General features: G+C 40.0%; 2 protein-coding genes across 3 annotated transcripts in view; one reads left to right on the top strand and one right to left on the bottom strand.

Annotated features, from left to right (window-relative positions):
• Positions 1-3852: 3852 nt before the first annotated feature.
• Positions 3853-4948, bottom strand: rprma (reprimo, TP53 dependent G2 arrest mediator candidate a). The gene has a single exon (XM_084544124.1). It carries the CDS (start codon positions 4720-4722, stop codon positions 4414-4416), a length of 309 nt encoding a protein of 102 aa, XP_084400250.1. The 5' UTR covers positions 4723-4948; the 3' UTR covers positions 3853-4413.
• An 8035-nt stretch (positions 4949-12983) lies between these two features.
• galnt13 (polypeptide N-acetylgalactosaminyltransferase 13) overlaps positions 12984-17425 on the top strand; it is a gene marked incomplete at both ends in the record, with an annotated part of 31183 nt that continues 26741 nt past the window's right edge. Inside the window, one exon of one of the 2 annotated variants that reach the window (XM_084545376.1) lies at positions 12984-13140. In XM_084545376.1, the coding sequence (XP_084401502.1) occupies positions 12984-13140 (157 nt within the window). The remainder of the gene's footprint in view (positions 13141-17425) is intronic. The other variant, XM_084545375.1, reaches the window with a different exon arrangement.

Raw genomic sequence — 17425 nt, 5'->3', positions numbered from 1 at the left:
AAACGAAGTCTTAGCCCTGAAAAAGTGCGTTTGACAGAGTGAGGACTGGTCAGTGTCCTCACTTTTCTTAAGTGTCCTCACTTTGATATCTAAACTGGTCTTCGCAAAAATAGTCGGACCCATACACACGTTTTTCTGTCTGTCTTTATGCACTTCCCAGCCCCTTACTTTAACCATAACAATCACAACTAAGAGCCCAATCCTCAACCTAATTCTATCATTCATTCTAAAGCAAAGCCTTAGATTGTAGAAGTTTCATAAGAATACACACACTCACACCAAATATAGGGCTGCCACGCAAGATGCTTGCCTGCCATAAAAACCAACTTGGGGTTCAACCTGCTCTAGCACCTGGGCCACAGCCACCTGTCATGGATAACCTTTATTCTAACCCTGACACTTATATTGCCTATTTTTCACTCTCTATCACATCAAGCTAAAAATAACGAATAGCCAAGCTAAAGGTACCTTTGTCACCTGGTTCAGAGCCACAGGGGTTTCTGAAAGCTCTATATGTGAGACCTTTGTGTGGTGCAATATACACTGACATAAGTTTAAACCAACAAAGAGAGTTTGCTTATGGTTCTTAGATTTTAGGTTGCTGGATGATGCAGTGTGTTTAACTGACTCCTCTGAAACATTTTCAGTGAAGTTGTGAAGTTAGTGGGTTCATCAGAGCTTTTTCACGGAGAACAGAAACCTAGTGCGGCTGAACAGAACACTGATTACGGCAGTGAAACTAATCCACAACAGTACATTCATTAAAATTAGGCTCCATAGAGTTGAGAAATCCTGCAAATTTGGGAAATAATCTTCACCACAAACGACACCTTTTTAAAAATAAATAAAACAAAAACCAAATCCTAATTTGAACAAGAACCAAGGCCTGACCTTAAAATTGAATGATGTACATTGTGGTGACCAGTTATGTCACCATATTAGAGGTGATATTTTTTTGTTCCAACCATGCCAATAATGTAAATATGCACACCAGTGTGTTAGCTACAATAAAGTGTAAGTGATAGAACTGTTCAGATGTTAAATCCCTGTGATTTTTCAGTGTGAAACAATCAGCCGTACAACAGAGCCGTGACTCATCCCTTGACTTAAGTCTGAGATGGGAGCTAATGGAATCATTCTTTAAAACCAGTCTGCTCGGATTTATCACAGTTTGACTTCCACAATTACCGCTGCCGCCGTAGAATCCCGACACCGCATGGCTTCGGCAGCAGCTGGTTCTGGATGATTGCCGCTGATGGAAATATCTGCATTCCGATGTCTGCGTTCACTTTTAAAACAAACGTTCTGTTGAGTCTCGATTTTGGGTTTTAGGTGAAATATCTAACTGGCTTTGAGGGAACCACAGTACAAAACCAATAGCTAAATACTGTTTTCATGTAAATAGAGTGGAGCAAAATCCATTACAACAACCAACAACAATTTAGTGATACATTATACCACATATATACTGTACACATATCTCCCCCGCCACAAAGTGAGAAAGGAGCCCAGAGAGGATGGGAGATAAGCTGTAGGAGAATAGGAATAAGCCGAGGCGATGACTGAGGCTGCCTTGCTGCTATTTGGAGCTTTTAGTCACTATCCAGTTCATCGACTGGACCTCAGCTCACCAGCCAATCACACGAGAGCAAGCCGGGACCCCGAAGCCTCTTTTAGCCCACAATCAACACCCTGCAGATGCTGTCACAGTTGTACACAGCCTACATACAGTCCACATGGGAAGAAGTGAACTGATGCTGTTTTTCACGCGGTTCTTCAAGTTTTTCTAACCAGACTGCAAGTACACAATGACCCATAACACTTTCTGCCTTTGGGAAGAGATGTGAGAACATACTGTAACACCAGGCAGAAGGTTTAAATTGAATCATTTTGTAATGCCCTATCTTGGTGCTTTTGGTGTGAGCAGACTCTCGTTACATTCCTAAATATCCTGGGAGGAGTTGCTCATAAGCCTTCAGAGGACTATGAGTTTGTTGACAGCAGGAATACCTGAGGTATAGATGTGTTTGCTGTTAGTATCTCCTAAATCTCTTTGAGCATCGGTGTGTGAAATCTTTGCGACTGCACTATCAACTGTCTGGCTCAAAACTAACCCTCAGACGGCCAGTCCACCTACAGAAAAGCTTTAAGATAAAGTTCTTGTTTTTAAACTTTAATCTCCATCTTTATATCTTCCTCGTCTTGCAGGCTCTGAATAGATGTGCATGAGACACTGCAGGAACAAACTAGCAACGGTTCAGCTGCAGACAGGAGATTGTTCTCTGCTGGATATTTAACAGCCGCAATATTTTTTCTGTGAGCTATTCCCAGCACTCCTTAATGAAAGCAATCACACAAAGCGGAGAGAAACAGTTGACATACGTACTGTATACAACGTAACTCTGCCTGCTGCATTGTGCTTTATTCTTAACTTATTGCAACATAACATAATCAGTTAGCTCCATTACATTTTTGAGAGCAGGCATTCATTTTGGCGTATGGAAAGGCGGATTTTTTTTGCAGAGATTTGCAATAAGTTTTGTTCTTTGTTCTCTGAAATCTCCTTCTAATCCTTCATTGTAAAGCATCTTAATTTGAAATAATAGAAATACACGGTTGCACTGTGTCTTCAACGCTGTAGGGTCCTGCCTGAAGTGAAGATATTGCTTGGTTAAAATAAATTATTTGCTAGATTACTGTATGTAGGGTGGGTGCATGTATTTTCACCTTTAAAAATTATTTTTTGAACCATTTTATCCTCTAGAGATCATGTGCCACTGCCGCCTTTCTCTAACTGAGGTTTCCGAAAAGGAGTTTAACAAACGTACATTGTGTTTATGTCACGGCTGAACATCCATGAACTGGCCATAATCCAGTACATACAATAAACACTGCTCTGTGTTCATTTAGGATTACAGATTTGCACTGAGCTTTGATGGAGGCTAAACCGTAATGGTGTTGATTCAGTTGTGGTCATTTATGAAGGTGTTGGTGGTGTTTTATTAAATTCTTCTCGACCGCAAATAAAATGTGGGCAATCTTAGAACTCCATCAATCCACAGCTTGATTAAACATAGAAAGCTTCACAAAGATAGTATTTATTGCCACTGTGTTGGATTGTTTCATCCAACCCATGTACATATGAGCCCCTAAAAGTATAGAAATTCAAATTATGAATCACTTATTTACGTAAATTTTTGCCTCCTTCTAATTAAGGGAATGGAAAACAGGAGGATGGAGAACTGAGGTGAAGTAAGTCAGCTGGTTCTGTTTAACCGTGTGTGGAGCACAGGTGGGCAATCAGACAGCAGCATATTGCCCGATGGCTTCATCCTTCACGGGCTGACAAGACAAGTCATTTCTAAAGCTCCTGGGGAGCCAGCATTCAGGTGAGCCAGGGGCAGAGCTCAACAGATGTTTTGACAGAAGGAGGAAGGATGCGAAATGCGTCATGGACCAAAATCTGACCCAGACAGAGAGTGCCAGCAGATAAGGATGGGAAGAATTATTATGGTTATTATTATTTAACTTTTTATATTTGGGGCAAAATAAACTATTTTCAGTGGAGTGATCTGAATTCACATATATATATATATTTGACCATTACCATACCAGACCAGACCATACCAGAAAAATCTTCTTCTGTGTAGCCAGTTCTTCTCCACAAATAAATATATAAATAATGAAAATGTGATGACGTCTAGTCTATTTTTTATTTTTTATTTTTTTTTTTTGCCCCAGGTATCAATAACCCTCGTTGTTTCTTTTAACATAATGTATACCATTTCCAAAATCTGCCTCTGAATGGAATAGGAAATCTCAGCGCACGGGGCCGATATTAATGAAGAAAAGATAGACCTTAATTAAGAGGAAAACTTTAATTACAGAATTAAATCATTCCAGTTAACAAGGTACACGGCATGTTGGGCTTCCTCCGCCGCCCGTGCAGACACTCACACAGTTATCACCAGGGAAATCCAGACTAGTGCATAGTGTATGCAAAAAACATACAACATGCAGCACATGTTATAGACATTAATTTCTCCATTGCATTTGCAATGCTAGAGGGCATTCTGAGGCAGCAAATACAAAGACTTTGTCATCAACATGACAAAGGATGCTGCTTGATAAACAACTACTCAAATTACAACAGTGCGTGTTTGAATACTTAGTAAAGAGGCTTAAAAACGCACTATACCTCTTGGAGACGAGTAAGTCTTAGTTGCCATTAAGGCCACAAGAAATAAGGTGAACACCTGTGCGCTTCCAGCAGGGTTCAGTAACCTCTTGCGCAGTGACCGATCCTTTTTTTTAAAAACATGAAAATAGGGCCTTTAGGCAGCTGATCATCGCATTGTCTCCCCATCTGTCTTCTTTCTACTCTGGTTCCCACAGTGTCAGCGTCCTCATCAGTTAATAGGCTCCAACAATAACTGCCTCCGTTTCTTTTGAAGGTCTCCTGTCCGTTACCAAAAAGTTGATCATCCCCTCGGACTTTATGAGAAGGTTGCATCCCAGGAAAAATATGCCAAACACCACCGTGAGGGACAAAACGCACATGACGGCAATCTGGACCACCCTCATGATGAAGAGGCTCCTCTCATCCGGAGCGGCGGCCACAAAGCCATTGTCCGTCACCACGGATGACAAGTTGCAGCAGAAAAACTCCTCCGTCTTGTTCAATAGTCCGTTCTCTGTTTGGTTGAACGCGGTGCTATTCATCTTCTCAAATTTAAACTTTCAGTGCGAGAGACGTGGGAGGCAGAGAGGGAGAGACGCACCGGCCACGATCCCACGGAAATTGTCATCAAGTGAAAAGTAAAGATGAGGAGCAGGAAGAGGAGGAGGTGGAGGAAGAGGTGGCGAGTTGAAGAAGTTCCGTCAGATCAGACAGCAACTCTCTTCTGGAGTTTGTCAAGCTGCTTTGGCATCGCATTACTGGGGTGTTTCGTGCGCCGCGTAGCCAGTTTCAGAGCGGAGTGAATCCACCAACCCCGCGGTTAAATAGCCAGACTGTACCTGTTCGAGGGGCAGGAGGACACAGCAAGAGCGCCACCACACGACCAGACTGCGTGCGCGTCACGAACAAGCATGCATGTAGGACAGTGTGTGCTGTGGTGGCTGTTATGCTTCTTTGTAGCCTGTTGTGTGTCTGTCTCTGTGTGTGTATGCATACATGCAGTAAAGCACACTGGTCCATTAGGCAGGTGACCCTGTGTCAGAGACAAGTCAGATTGCATTATAAACTTCAATAGGGCAAAATGTTAGAAAACAACTTCCAATAGACTGAACTCCACCACCACAACAGAAACCATAAACTCAGAACTAATGTGTCCATCAATACAAAGTGAACACAATATGTTTTGCAAACATTTGCAAACAGCATTAGAGTGGATTAGAGAACTGAGTGCATGTGTGTCCTCTTCAGTGATTAGGAATGCATACAATGAGTGTATGCAAATGTCAACAGATTGTGTGTGTGTGCAATGATGTGCTTTTACAGGCGCAGTTTGTCAAAAGGCAAGCCAGGTAACTTCTTGGGGCTTCAAGCCAGTATGGGGCCCCCAATGGCTGACAATCTTTAACTACAGCAGGGACAATGTGCTAAGTTTTCAGTGACAGGAGGAGACATCCCCAGGTCGTGTGCATGACTACGGCTGACAAATACTTCACTTCCAAAGAAAGAGAACTTATCGCTACAGGAGTGGAAAAAGAAAAAAGAAAAGGGGGGACATTAAGCAAGACAGTGGTAAGACAACAATTGATAATAATATTACAAAACAGCTAACTGAATATGGTTAGCCTAGCCTTAACTACGGATAAATAAAACAAAATAACTTCCACCAGCATCACATTTCATTTGCTCTTTCTTTGACTGTCAACATTAGTTAACTTAGCGAGTGTCCAGCTCCAGTTCCTTTGTGGCTGTGTCTAGAGTCGCCTTTGCTTATTTATGATGTGCATATTAGTTGTATTGATTTTGGGAGCTGTCATTTCCAATTACCAGCTGTTATAAGCATCAATAGTTTGGTTTTGGATTTTTCTGTGCTGTATGTATGAATCCAACTCGTTCCTTCTGCTGCTTTCTTCTCCTCCTCTCCTCTCCTTGCTTCTCTTATTCTCTCTCTTTTTCTGTCTTTATCCGGCCAGCATCAAGCAGATAGGTCACCCTCATATGAACTATATCCAAGACACCGAATTGCATTGTACAGTTTTATCTTTATGTCAGTTTGGTGGGGGCAAATGTCATCCACATGTTATAGTGAGAAAGCTCATGTGTTTCTTATAACATTAACAGTGACTCAAGAAAGCGTCCTAGAACAAGCCATGACAGAGCAACAAGCCAGTGTGCACAATATGAAGACCTTGAAACTGAAGCATCTGACTGGAATGCAGACACATGTTCTCTTTTCATCACCTGGGTTTCTCATACTGCGACGTGTCAAAATGTCTCCTGTGAAATATTCCCATAGCAACAACCACTGCATTCCTGACTGAACAAGCCAGCATGGAGTATTTATGGTGGAAGATATTATCCCCAAAATGATGTCCTATGCATAAAACCAAGTCAAGTTCGGACTCATCTTTTAGGACATGTCTTCTAATAAATTTCAAAACCAGTTGCACAAAGCCATTATCAAAAAATTGTTCTCCCTTTCTGAAATCAAGAGGCACCTCAGCATGCACTGACATCTAGTGGGGGTTTTGAGTTATGGTGTGAACACAAAGACTATTCCTCTTCATGCAATTAACAGAAGTCAGATTTATTTCACAAGGCACATACTGCAGTATTTTTCAGCTGTAGCTGAGATGAATGAGATATTGACAGTTGAGAATGTGTGGCTCTAGTTCACTATCAGTACATCAGAGTTATCATCATTCGCTGAATGCTAATTAAAATGCCAGGCTGAGATTTGATCTACTACATTGCCCAGAGGCCAGTGCAACACTGAGAGTCTCTCATCAATAGCAGCAGATGGCAGCATTGTTCAACACGATTCACAAGAAGCGTGCCTTAAAATAGCTCTGAGGTAGAAAACAGTGTCATTCTGAAAAATTCATTGAATTGGCTCATAGACAGGCATGCACACTATGGTGTATGTAATTTATGCGGCTGCTTTCATTGTTTATTTAACACTGTGGCAGTACATTACTTACTACATTACACTTCAATCAACTTCTTGTTTTCTTCTTGTTGGTCTTGTACCGGGTGCACAATGTGAACACAAATATCAAGAGTATGAAGACTGTGTTTAATGTATTCTGATGGCAAAACTAGAATATTTGACAAAGATGCAGCAGATCCGTCTATATAAACAAAAATAAGGTAAAATAAACTTATAAGTCATTTAGACTTTTCTTGTAATCCTGTCCATGTAAAATCAGATATACAAAAACAATAAAACAGTAAATTAAAAATAATAAAACTAAAATGATATACACTAGCATGATAATCTTAATAACAAACAGACTAATAATATATATCCTTATAAATAATGGTAGTAGCGTTATGACGAAACTAGAAATTTCAAATAATGTTTATCATAATTTTAAATAAAGTAAAAATGTAATCTATCCACTCGATAATGAAAAATATATCATAATAAAATAATTAATATAAACGTTTATATTATTGCTATAAACAAGAAGAACGTGACTAGACATTAAAATAAAGTTTATTATAGTTTAAAATAAAGTAAAAATAATTAAATTTGTTTAGTATGTCAAAGTGTTATAAAAATATATTTTAAATTAAATATTATGACAGCTGGGATAGGCTGGATAGGCTCCAGCCAGAAAATGAATGAATTAAGTAATTAAAATAAAAAATAATTTCAAGTGTTACACTTACAAAAACTACACAATATTTAGCTTGTGGCGTTGTGGTGCACGCGCCTACATTTACCAGACGCTCCTCTCCAAGAGGATCTCGTGAGCGACGTCGCCGTCAGCCAATCAGAGAGCAGACACCAGACATCGGCAGGTCGGTCTGAGCTGAGGTTAGATTGTGCTGAGTATTACCTCGCCTGTCCTCTTACTGTTACAATATATTCATCCGGAGAACAGGTGCGCGGGGAGACGTATGTTGCACTGGCCGCTTATCCGTTTAAACGGGAGCGAAAATCCGCGGAGACTGTTCGCGTCGACTGCGGGACGAATCATATCGGGGAGTCCGCACAGGTACCATGAGAGGCTTTACTGGACGGACGCTATCACGCTGGATTGTGGACTACTCTGCACTGAGATGGACTCTAACTTAGGTGTCATTTTGAGACGCTGTGCGCTTTTCATTCGGGGTCAGCTCACCTGCTTCCTTTTTTAGCCGTTAATTATTTGTACGGTTCGGTCATGGGGGTCCACGTTCAACACGTTGCCTGAGCGCGAGGCTGGAACAGGTCACTGGTTCACTACATCCTCTGTTTAGGTAAGCAGAGAGCGTCCTCATTTTCTGTCGCGTGCGCACCTTGCACGGGAAGGGGGGAAAAAAACACAACACGCGCGCACACATCAAATCACAACACACCACAATCCTAGTGATGATGATGATGACGATGATGGTTATGCTTGAATACGACATTTAATCCTGTCTGCCATGTGCTGTATATTCGATGCGCCGACTGCATTGAGAGTTCGCTGGTTATCTGCAGTTTTTTCCAGTGTTTGTCTATTTTATTCACGTCACATCCCCAATTAACAGAATGATCTATCAAGTGAACACAGGGAGTGTTGACAGGAATATATACGTCCCACTTTTAAGACAATGACAGTGGTGAAATGTGCTTACAAGCTTGTATTTGGGTTTTGTTTAGCTTGTGAAATGAGCTACAGCCACTGGCCTAATGGGCTTACTGAGATCAGCTCTATAATCACCTCCTCTTCCAGGGAGGGATGGGTATATTTTAGCATTTTTCTGCCCTGGTCCCAATGCACGAGTTTGGGTGCTGGAATCAAACGTATGCAAAACCTACATGGCTTCTTGCTTGATGCTGACTAACCAGTCAGTCCCAACTTGACTATTTTGACAGTTTTCACAAACAAAAATTTGGCATTGGTTGTCAGCCTTACTTTCAGTTTGTGACAGTTAAAAACTTGATGACTCTATTACACTGAAATGTTAGCCTAAACTAGACTGTTTTTTTTCTTCTGTCCTGTGGAGCAAGGTACTTAAACCTCTGTCGGTCCCATCAGTGGCCTGCAGCAGATGCCTATATTGCTTCTAACTGGATGTTTCTTAAAAGATTGATGAATGTGGAGAAGAAAATGAACCATGCAAGCACTGCACTTACTTGCCAGTTCATTAGGTAGGAAATGGATGTATTTTAATATAGCAGTCCAGCACTAAATCCACCTGCATGGCTGTTATAACGCTCAGCTTATGTTGAAACTGCACAAGGAAGGCTGTAATTCAACTGTATGATCATTTTGGAGGATGTAGGCTGAGTTAAACGCTAAAGTCTTTCTGTTATTTAGCCCAGGCCACTGACTAGAAGGGGTTGTCAAAATAATAGAAACACAGTACTATTCAGTAATGCCACCAACCACAGCCTCCAAAATGAAAACAAAGTTGAATCAACATCTCTTGTTATTTTACGCAAATGCTGAATACCATAACTTTCACGAAGATGAGATTTAGTGCATTTATGTTACGTTAGCATGCATTTGTTTCCAACTTGATGCTGATCAACCATTCAATCCCAGCTTGGGAGTCTTGACAGTTTTCCACGCTTGATGTCACTGCCAAAATTTGTTCAGAACTCAAAACGTATTGAATCTCAGCTTTGCATTCTTGTTGTGGCGATAGAAATGCAAGTGTCAGACCTGAAAGTATTCCATTTGAATTTAAGTCAAAGCTGGATTGGTGTGAGCATGTGAACAGCAGATGGCTTCTAATTGCCTGCTTCTGAGGAAATTGATGAATGTGGAGAATATGGGGGGTGGGCATGTTAACACACACTGATCATTTTTCTATTGGGTGTTTTTCATCATGCCATGGTTCTATTGTCAAATGTTGATTTAAGGCGTGTTCAGTTATAATGCTGTGGAACGCAATTTGTTAAACAGCCTTTCATTTGCATATAATAGAAGTGCTCCTGCTGAATGAACGAGGAATAAGTAATTTAGCACACAATAAGCGCTGCTAACAACACAATTAGTTGTCACTTGAGGAAGCAGCTAATGATGCCTGGTGGTTTACACTTACGTCTTAAAAGGACTAGAAAATGTGGCTTGTAAACAGATGTGTATATTTTTTAATTTTTTTTTTATTAGAACTGACAAGACATATTGCAGATGGCCAGACTTACTGACTCAGACTTCTTCAGACAAGTCTTCAGCAAGCTGCTGGTGGTGCTGTGGTTGGTGGTATCTTACTCAAACATGTTTACCGCTGATGCACCGTAGCAGACGGTTGGAAATGCAAACAGACACGTGAGACATAATGATCATTGATCGGTCTACAGTGTGAGTGGAGGTGATATGCTACGTACAGACTTTTTTTTCCCCCGTTGTAGGTAGCGTCCATCTTCTTGGGTTAGGAGTCCGTGAGTGATATGTGAGTTCTGTCCGAAATCGTTGGCTGCACTGCGATCCGAGTCTTGATGCAGCTGGATAGAAGCTGCCTTGTTTTTGAATGAGATAAGAGTTAGCCCGGGGCAGCAGTGTCAGCCCCTGTGATGGACATTTAGACAGGGAGCAGGGAGGGGGAGGGTGATAACTGTATGTGTGTGTCTGTTTGTGTGTCGAGTGCAAAGTCATTAACATGCTGAAAGTGAAAGATAGGATATCTTTCTGATATGCTGCAGGAGATGCTGCAGGATTTTTCTGCTAGTTGTATAAGTAACTAGAAAAACAAATTATACTCGCACGCAATTAAATGAACACTCATCACCTAGTTATGTTTAATATATGTTCAATGGCCTGTGCATCGACTCACTTAGCTTTATATACATGTCCTGCACCAGAGCTTCTCGGGTTTGGACCAATCAGTGTACCTTTAATATCTATTGTACTGCTTGATGTAAAAGAAATGTAAACTGATTTGATGTCCAATATATTGTAGCCAATATTTCTGGGTGCCTGAAAGTCTTCTGGCTATTTGTGTATTTGATTGCTGACAGCATTTTTTCCCCCCATCGCTCCATTTCCATTCTGATTATACTTTCATAAGCCTTTGAGGCAACAAAAAGCTATCATTTCAGTCAAGGAGAAATCCTGTTTGACAGAAAATTATGTTGTTTTTCATCAGAAATGTTGTGAGGCATACATCCCATGCCAGTGAGATATTTAACCTCCACAAATTGCCTCTGGTATTAAAGCTTCCCAGATGGTCTTAGAGGCACTACTGATGAAGTGGGAGAAGCGTGTAAGGGGGAAATTAGCGTTCACTCATCCTTTGAAATGAAAGGATGTGAACTGTCGGTGGTCAGTTCAGTGTGGGGAGTTGGCTCTAACCTCAGTGGAACCATATTTCTCATAGTGATCTGTGTGAACAGTTTTGATAAAACATTTTGGTGTTTAAAAAAACATTTTATTTTAGATAATGAATGATTGTCACAACTGAAACGTTGGCTAATACCATTAATTCATATAATCAGAAATAGAGCCCTGCAAAAAGTCATTATCCCACCAGAAAGCAATGCTGATTACACAACTGCAAAATGTCCCACTCAGTACGCATCTTGATCACAACTAGGGATGAAGCAATCCAACTTGTCCTTGCCATACAGTTTCAGATCACTAAATAAATGTAATAGTGAAGTTACTGACTGTTATGATGAACTTTTTCAAGGGTGGATCGTCCGTGTGTGGGGAAAAATCAGGCTTGTCAAAACTGGTCAGTATCTGCTTGAAGGATGTTTGAAAACCCTAAAGATAATCTGATGTAATGGAGGATATTTTTACAGGATACAAGTAATCTTCATACATCATTTTACACTGTTAAACAATGTAATTGCAAATGAGCACCTGAATTCTGCTTTTCTTAGGTGCTATGCTTCATGGTCAAAATCCAGTACAGATAGCGATGAAATATATACTGTATATGTATATGGTTATACTATGTACTGCATGTTTTTTCATTTTTATTTTTACTGTCTTAGACCTTGTCATCTGCGAAAGCCCTGGCTGGAGGCATTCGCCATTCTTGTGACTTCAACAGTCAATCTTGGGAATGCCTCAAAGGATCTTTCTTGAAATTCGGCAAAAATGTCCACTTGGACTGAAACATAAACGAAGTAGTTGTGGGTGGTCAAAGGTCACTGTGACCTCACAGAATTATTTTCGATCACGTTTGATCATAAATTCCACACAACTGGCGAACGATGAAATGATGACATTTTGTGTCCAAAAGGCACAAAATGATATCACCGTGATATCATAATGTTCTGCGAACTCACTTCTACTTAATTCCTAAAAACACCTCACTACATACATTATATGCTGTAAATGTAGATATGTAAAATGATACTTAATAGATGGTGGAGGTGTGCAACTGCAAGGTATTAAACTAAACAGATGTACTGATACAGTTACCTGTTCCATTCAACATACTGTATCTGTATATCTGTTTTTTTCCCTAATTTTATGATCCTTTAATTAAAAAAGTACAAAAATAAATGCAATAATGCTAAGTAACGCGTAATTGTAAAGAGTAGTATCCAAGTATAAGCCACATTTACTTTTTTACGCTACTTTTAGTGATTTATTCTACGTCATTCTATTCTAAAGACTCATAAACTCATTCACAGCAGGAAGGATTAAAACAACTATGATGACTTCCTTTGTTTCCTTTGTTGTTCTGCATTCAAACACATTTTTCTTTTTCCTCCTGAAGGATGACGCCTCCTGGTCAAACCTGCTCGATCTCGTCCCTATTTCCTCACCCCGTCTGCAGAGTTCAAACACCTCACCAGGAGCCTCAGCGCCCCTGAGCACTCGCTGTCAACCTCCTTGTTTGGCTGCCCGGCTGACATATCGGAGAGGTGATGCGACGCTTTGTCTACTGCAAGGTGGTGCTGACCACGTCTTTAGTGTGGGTGCTGGTGGATGTGTTCCTGCTGCTGTACTTCAGCGAGTGCAACAAATGTGATGATAGAAAGGACCGCTCGCTGCTCCCTGCCCTCCGAGGTGAGTCACAGCAAGGTGCTACACCTTTCATTCACAGAACACATTTGAGGAGGGCCTGATGTTTTGCAGGTGATGAACTACGTCTGATTCAATCTAGTCTGACTTTTCCATTTCCTTTCTCTGTAATGTTAACTGTGCCATATTTTACAGTTTTCAGGCTTTTCTATTGAATCATTCTATTGAACATCGAGTGGACAAAGGGTTTTGCTTGGGAGTCGATTTTAAGACTTCTCAGTGCGAGTTAAAATTTTCGGATTTAAAAGAGTTTAAAAAGGATTTAAGGAAATAATCTGTAATGTAAAGAAGAAAGTTAAGTGCCTCAAAATGTTGAGAACTGTAGAGACAGTGGAAGTCCTAGAATCCTGCTCGGTACCCATGTACTGTATTCTGTGAGGCCACAAACCACTTCACATGTCACATTCTTGATGTTTCTCTATACTCATCACATGCCTGTTTCATTTTTGCCATGGTAACAGTATCACACTGTGGTAAGAGCAGATTGCCATGGAGAGAGTTTTTTTTGATTAAAAAAAAATCAAAAAGTAATTATGACACACTGAGGCATGATCTTCATTATATTGAATAACCAATCTCATATGATATAAAAGAAAAAAATAAATCCAAAACACAGAGCCCTCAGAGCCCTACTCTCCTAAAAAAATAAACTGGGGTATTCATGTTTCAGCTTTTAGGAACTGTAATTCCTTTGGTGAAGTATTTACAACCTCATCAAAATGAAAAGAGAATGAAAAAACAAAGGCTGCTTACTTCCAAGAAGTTGGTGTGGATTGTATTTTGCAGTAGCTGAAGGGAGATCTCAGACAATGTGTATTACAAGCAATAAAAAGAAATCATGAAAAAGCTCTTTCTTTCAGATCCACAAATGTAGAAAATAGTAGATTTCAGCCTTATATTTGCAGCAACATCCTGAAGACTTATAAAAGTTAATCAGGGAGCATACACTAACTAGCTTTGTTTTTGCTTTTACATAAAAAAACCTTGCTTTGTCAACTACATTGTAGGATTATTGACTTTGAGAAGTGAGCTGACAGCTAAAGGAGAATTCTCTGGGTTTTTTTGGGGGTCTGGCTTTTTTACGTTGTAGAATATACCTGCTGTTAAGCATCACTCAAACATACTGCTTATACAGAATATGAGCTGTAGACTTGAAATGATCCGTCGTTACTCCTATTTGGATTAATAACATATTAATTTACCTCTTAAAATGTGAAATTTGGTGTCTGTGTGAGACTGTATGTATGTTTTCCTGAGATCAGTGAACAGCACCACAGCTCCTCTTTATTTCCTTTCCTCAAATGCCCTCAAGTAAGCAGGTTTCTAAGAGGCTTACTAATCTGCTTTTAAAGTTAGACTGATCCAGAGCTGCCAGCTATTCTGCCTGATTACCATACAAAACTCTGATGTGACACTGGAGTCACTTTGCTCACAAGATTAAGCTAAATCTGAAGACTTGCTGAATATATAAACTGTGCTATGACTATTTTCAGAAACTGATTTTTTTGCAATAACAGTGTAGGTGTTACCTTGTTCGGTGTAATCCTATTCATTCAGCTATAAACTGAAAATGTCGTTTTAATCCGACACGGATTCTGATGTTCAGTTTCGGTTTGAGTCAATTTGTTCTCTATTTGGATCAGCTTCCGCTGAGTGGGTAATTTTCCTTCTTGGGATCCATTTGAAAACATCAACAGAAAAATAAGTAAAACAATGCTTAAAAAAAAAAAAAAAAAAAACCTCTACAGTTACTTGCATAAAAGTGTTTTGTGTCTTTGTGCTTAACTATATTGAAGTGATTTCTGTGCAGCTATAATGCTTTGCACATGTGACCCTACATTGTCGGTGCATATCATCTACAATGTTATTACCAGAAAAGCTGCCCTAGTTGTCGTGTTACTGAACACGTGACGAATGTACACCCAATCTTTGCTCTGACTCTAGCTCTCTAGCCCTTTTTGGATTTCATAAACTTCAGAGTCAAAACAGAAGGTCTTTGCTTGCCAAATGTGCGACATTGTTCTCCAGCAGCTTGACTTTGGCAGCGTTTTGCTCAATGTCCCCGTAAGCAAGTTGCCCACAGTGGCAGGACTAAGCCATCAATTAATAGAGAGATTATTACGTTAAAACGTGTGGCACCACGTTCTTACTATGCTTTGCATTTCCATTAAAAACCTCACTTTTAGTCTCCTGTATGATTGAAGCCCCCCAAACACTAGATCTTATCCCTACCATAAATCAGTTATGTTTTTTCATTAGATAGGTATCAAATGTATTTCAGGCTCCTTGCTGACAGTTTGTATAGTAGACTATCTATTAAACTTCACCAGTCCCACTTTGAGATAAACATCATGACATGATATCATTATGGTATTTTCTCAGAGATTAGAAAACTCAATAGAGCCACATAAACTATGATACAACAGTTTTCACAAGCTGATTAGCACTCACGTTGAGTGGAGTGACCCTGGTGTAAAATCAGTGGACTGAGTTTTGATGAGAGCGACCCCGAGAGCCATATCTACCTGTGGTCGTAATAATACATGCAGGGTGCACATCATCTAGTATAACTGTTCTTCTTAGAGTGATAATTGAAAGCAACAGCCGGACAAGTTTCGATTATGAATCATGCTTCCTCTGGGAGTCGGCTGGAATTTGTTTTTGGTTTCAGATAAAGTAACTCCACCATATTAACCCAGTTTATGAAAACAGAGTGTTTAAGTCGATGCTGTGGAAGCTATATACAGCTGATAAATGGAGATAAAGTTTAGCATTTCCATTATTTTCAACATTATGCACAAGTGTAGTAAATATATCATGTGTATTTTTACAACCTTACTGTTACATCACACAAAAGGCAAATTTACAACATCGTTTCTATTTTGTAACTGCAGTCAGCCACAAAATCTGAAAATCACAAGGCGGTGTGGTGATATTGGCACTGAAATGTAATGCTTTTTTCCTCTTCTTGCTCTTGTTGAATTGAAATTCTGATATTTAACTTGCATACAGTATCCTGTATACTTGCATACATGTTCACTTTTAGCAATTTCACATTGACCTTAGCTGCCATTTAACCCATTCAAATAACAACTAGGAGAAAAAAAAATAGATGGACGTGAGAATAAAAATTTATCCATTTGTTCAGCAAGTGGGAGCAATTTGCTGATACCATATGTTTGCATTAATGTTATGATGATGCTTGGACCAAAGGTGACGAGATCTCAGACAAGAGACCACAGTGTGTGTTGCAACGCGCTACGCATGTTGCGTGTTCCTGATCCGCTGTGGTTTTGTGTTCAGAAGTAGCGTGTCTGATATATAATGTAATGCCAGCTGGGTAAGACTTGCAGGCATGAAACAGAAAAGTGAGGCAGAGGGAAGAAGAGGAGGTATGTAGGAGTGAAAATGGATTGAGCCTCCAGCTGTGCACAGCTACACAGGCCCTTTTCTGTAAAGTAAATGAGAATGAAAATAGCTGGGGGACAAGAAGAATCTTGAACTTGAAAACATTCAAGCCGAGGCAATCAGGAAGCTCTCACAGGATATTACAAGCGCAGAGTAGGCCCACGTAGACTGTGCATGTTGTGAATGTGGTTTAGAAATGTGTAATTGAACATTTATCACTGGAGAGGCTTCCTTCAAATGTTAATGCATTATTTATTTTAATTCCTGAGCTTTTTGTTGCGTTTTTTTTTTTTTTGTAATCCAGTAATTGTGGCTTCTGCAAACGTTCAGGCACCCTTTTTTGTTCCAAGTTGTCAGGTTGACTTAATTAAATCGATAGACATTAATTGAATCATTAAGACTTGTAAAGCAGGTCAAGAACTATCATTAGGGATTGTCAGTTAATGACAACTCAGACCTCGATAGATTCTGACTCTCAAACATTGTGTGCCCCTTTGAGCAGCTGTCTCTGCATCTGTAGTTAAGGCAATTAAAGCCGACAAAGCAAGGAAAGGCAAACCCCTTTGGTTTGCAGTTTCCAATATCTGAAATGTCATTAAGAATTGGCAGTTAAGAGCAAATATGGAAGTCGAGTCAAGATCTGTAGAAGCAAGAAAACCCTCGGAAAAAAACTGTACATCCACTGGGGAGAAAGCCAGAGTGATAAGCAGTATGAGTGCAGAGGAGCTGCAGGAAAGTTTAGATGACACAAGAGCAACATGGCATGGTTTCATTCTCCGGAAGACAGTTTTTAAATGTACGAATCATCAGAAGGAACCCTTACCTGCAACCTCATCTCAATGCAGAGTAACATCTGGATAAGCCTGAGTAATTTTGG

Source organism: Chelon labrosus, assembly GCF_963514085.1.
Source record: "Chelon labrosus genome assembly, chromosome: 5".
NCBI classification, from domain to species: Eukaryota; Metazoa; Chordata; class Actinopteri; order Mugiliformes; family Mugilidae; genus Chelon; species Chelon labrosus.
The sequence above is the reverse complement of the archived record's forward strand: the minus strand, read 5'-3'. Positions and strand labels throughout refer to the sequence as shown.

Excerpts from the sequence above, each read along its gene's own strand:
- rprma (XM_084544124.1), bottom strand. The coding sequence starts at position 4,722 with ATGAATAGCACCGCGTTCAACCAAACAGAGAACGGACTATTGAACAAG.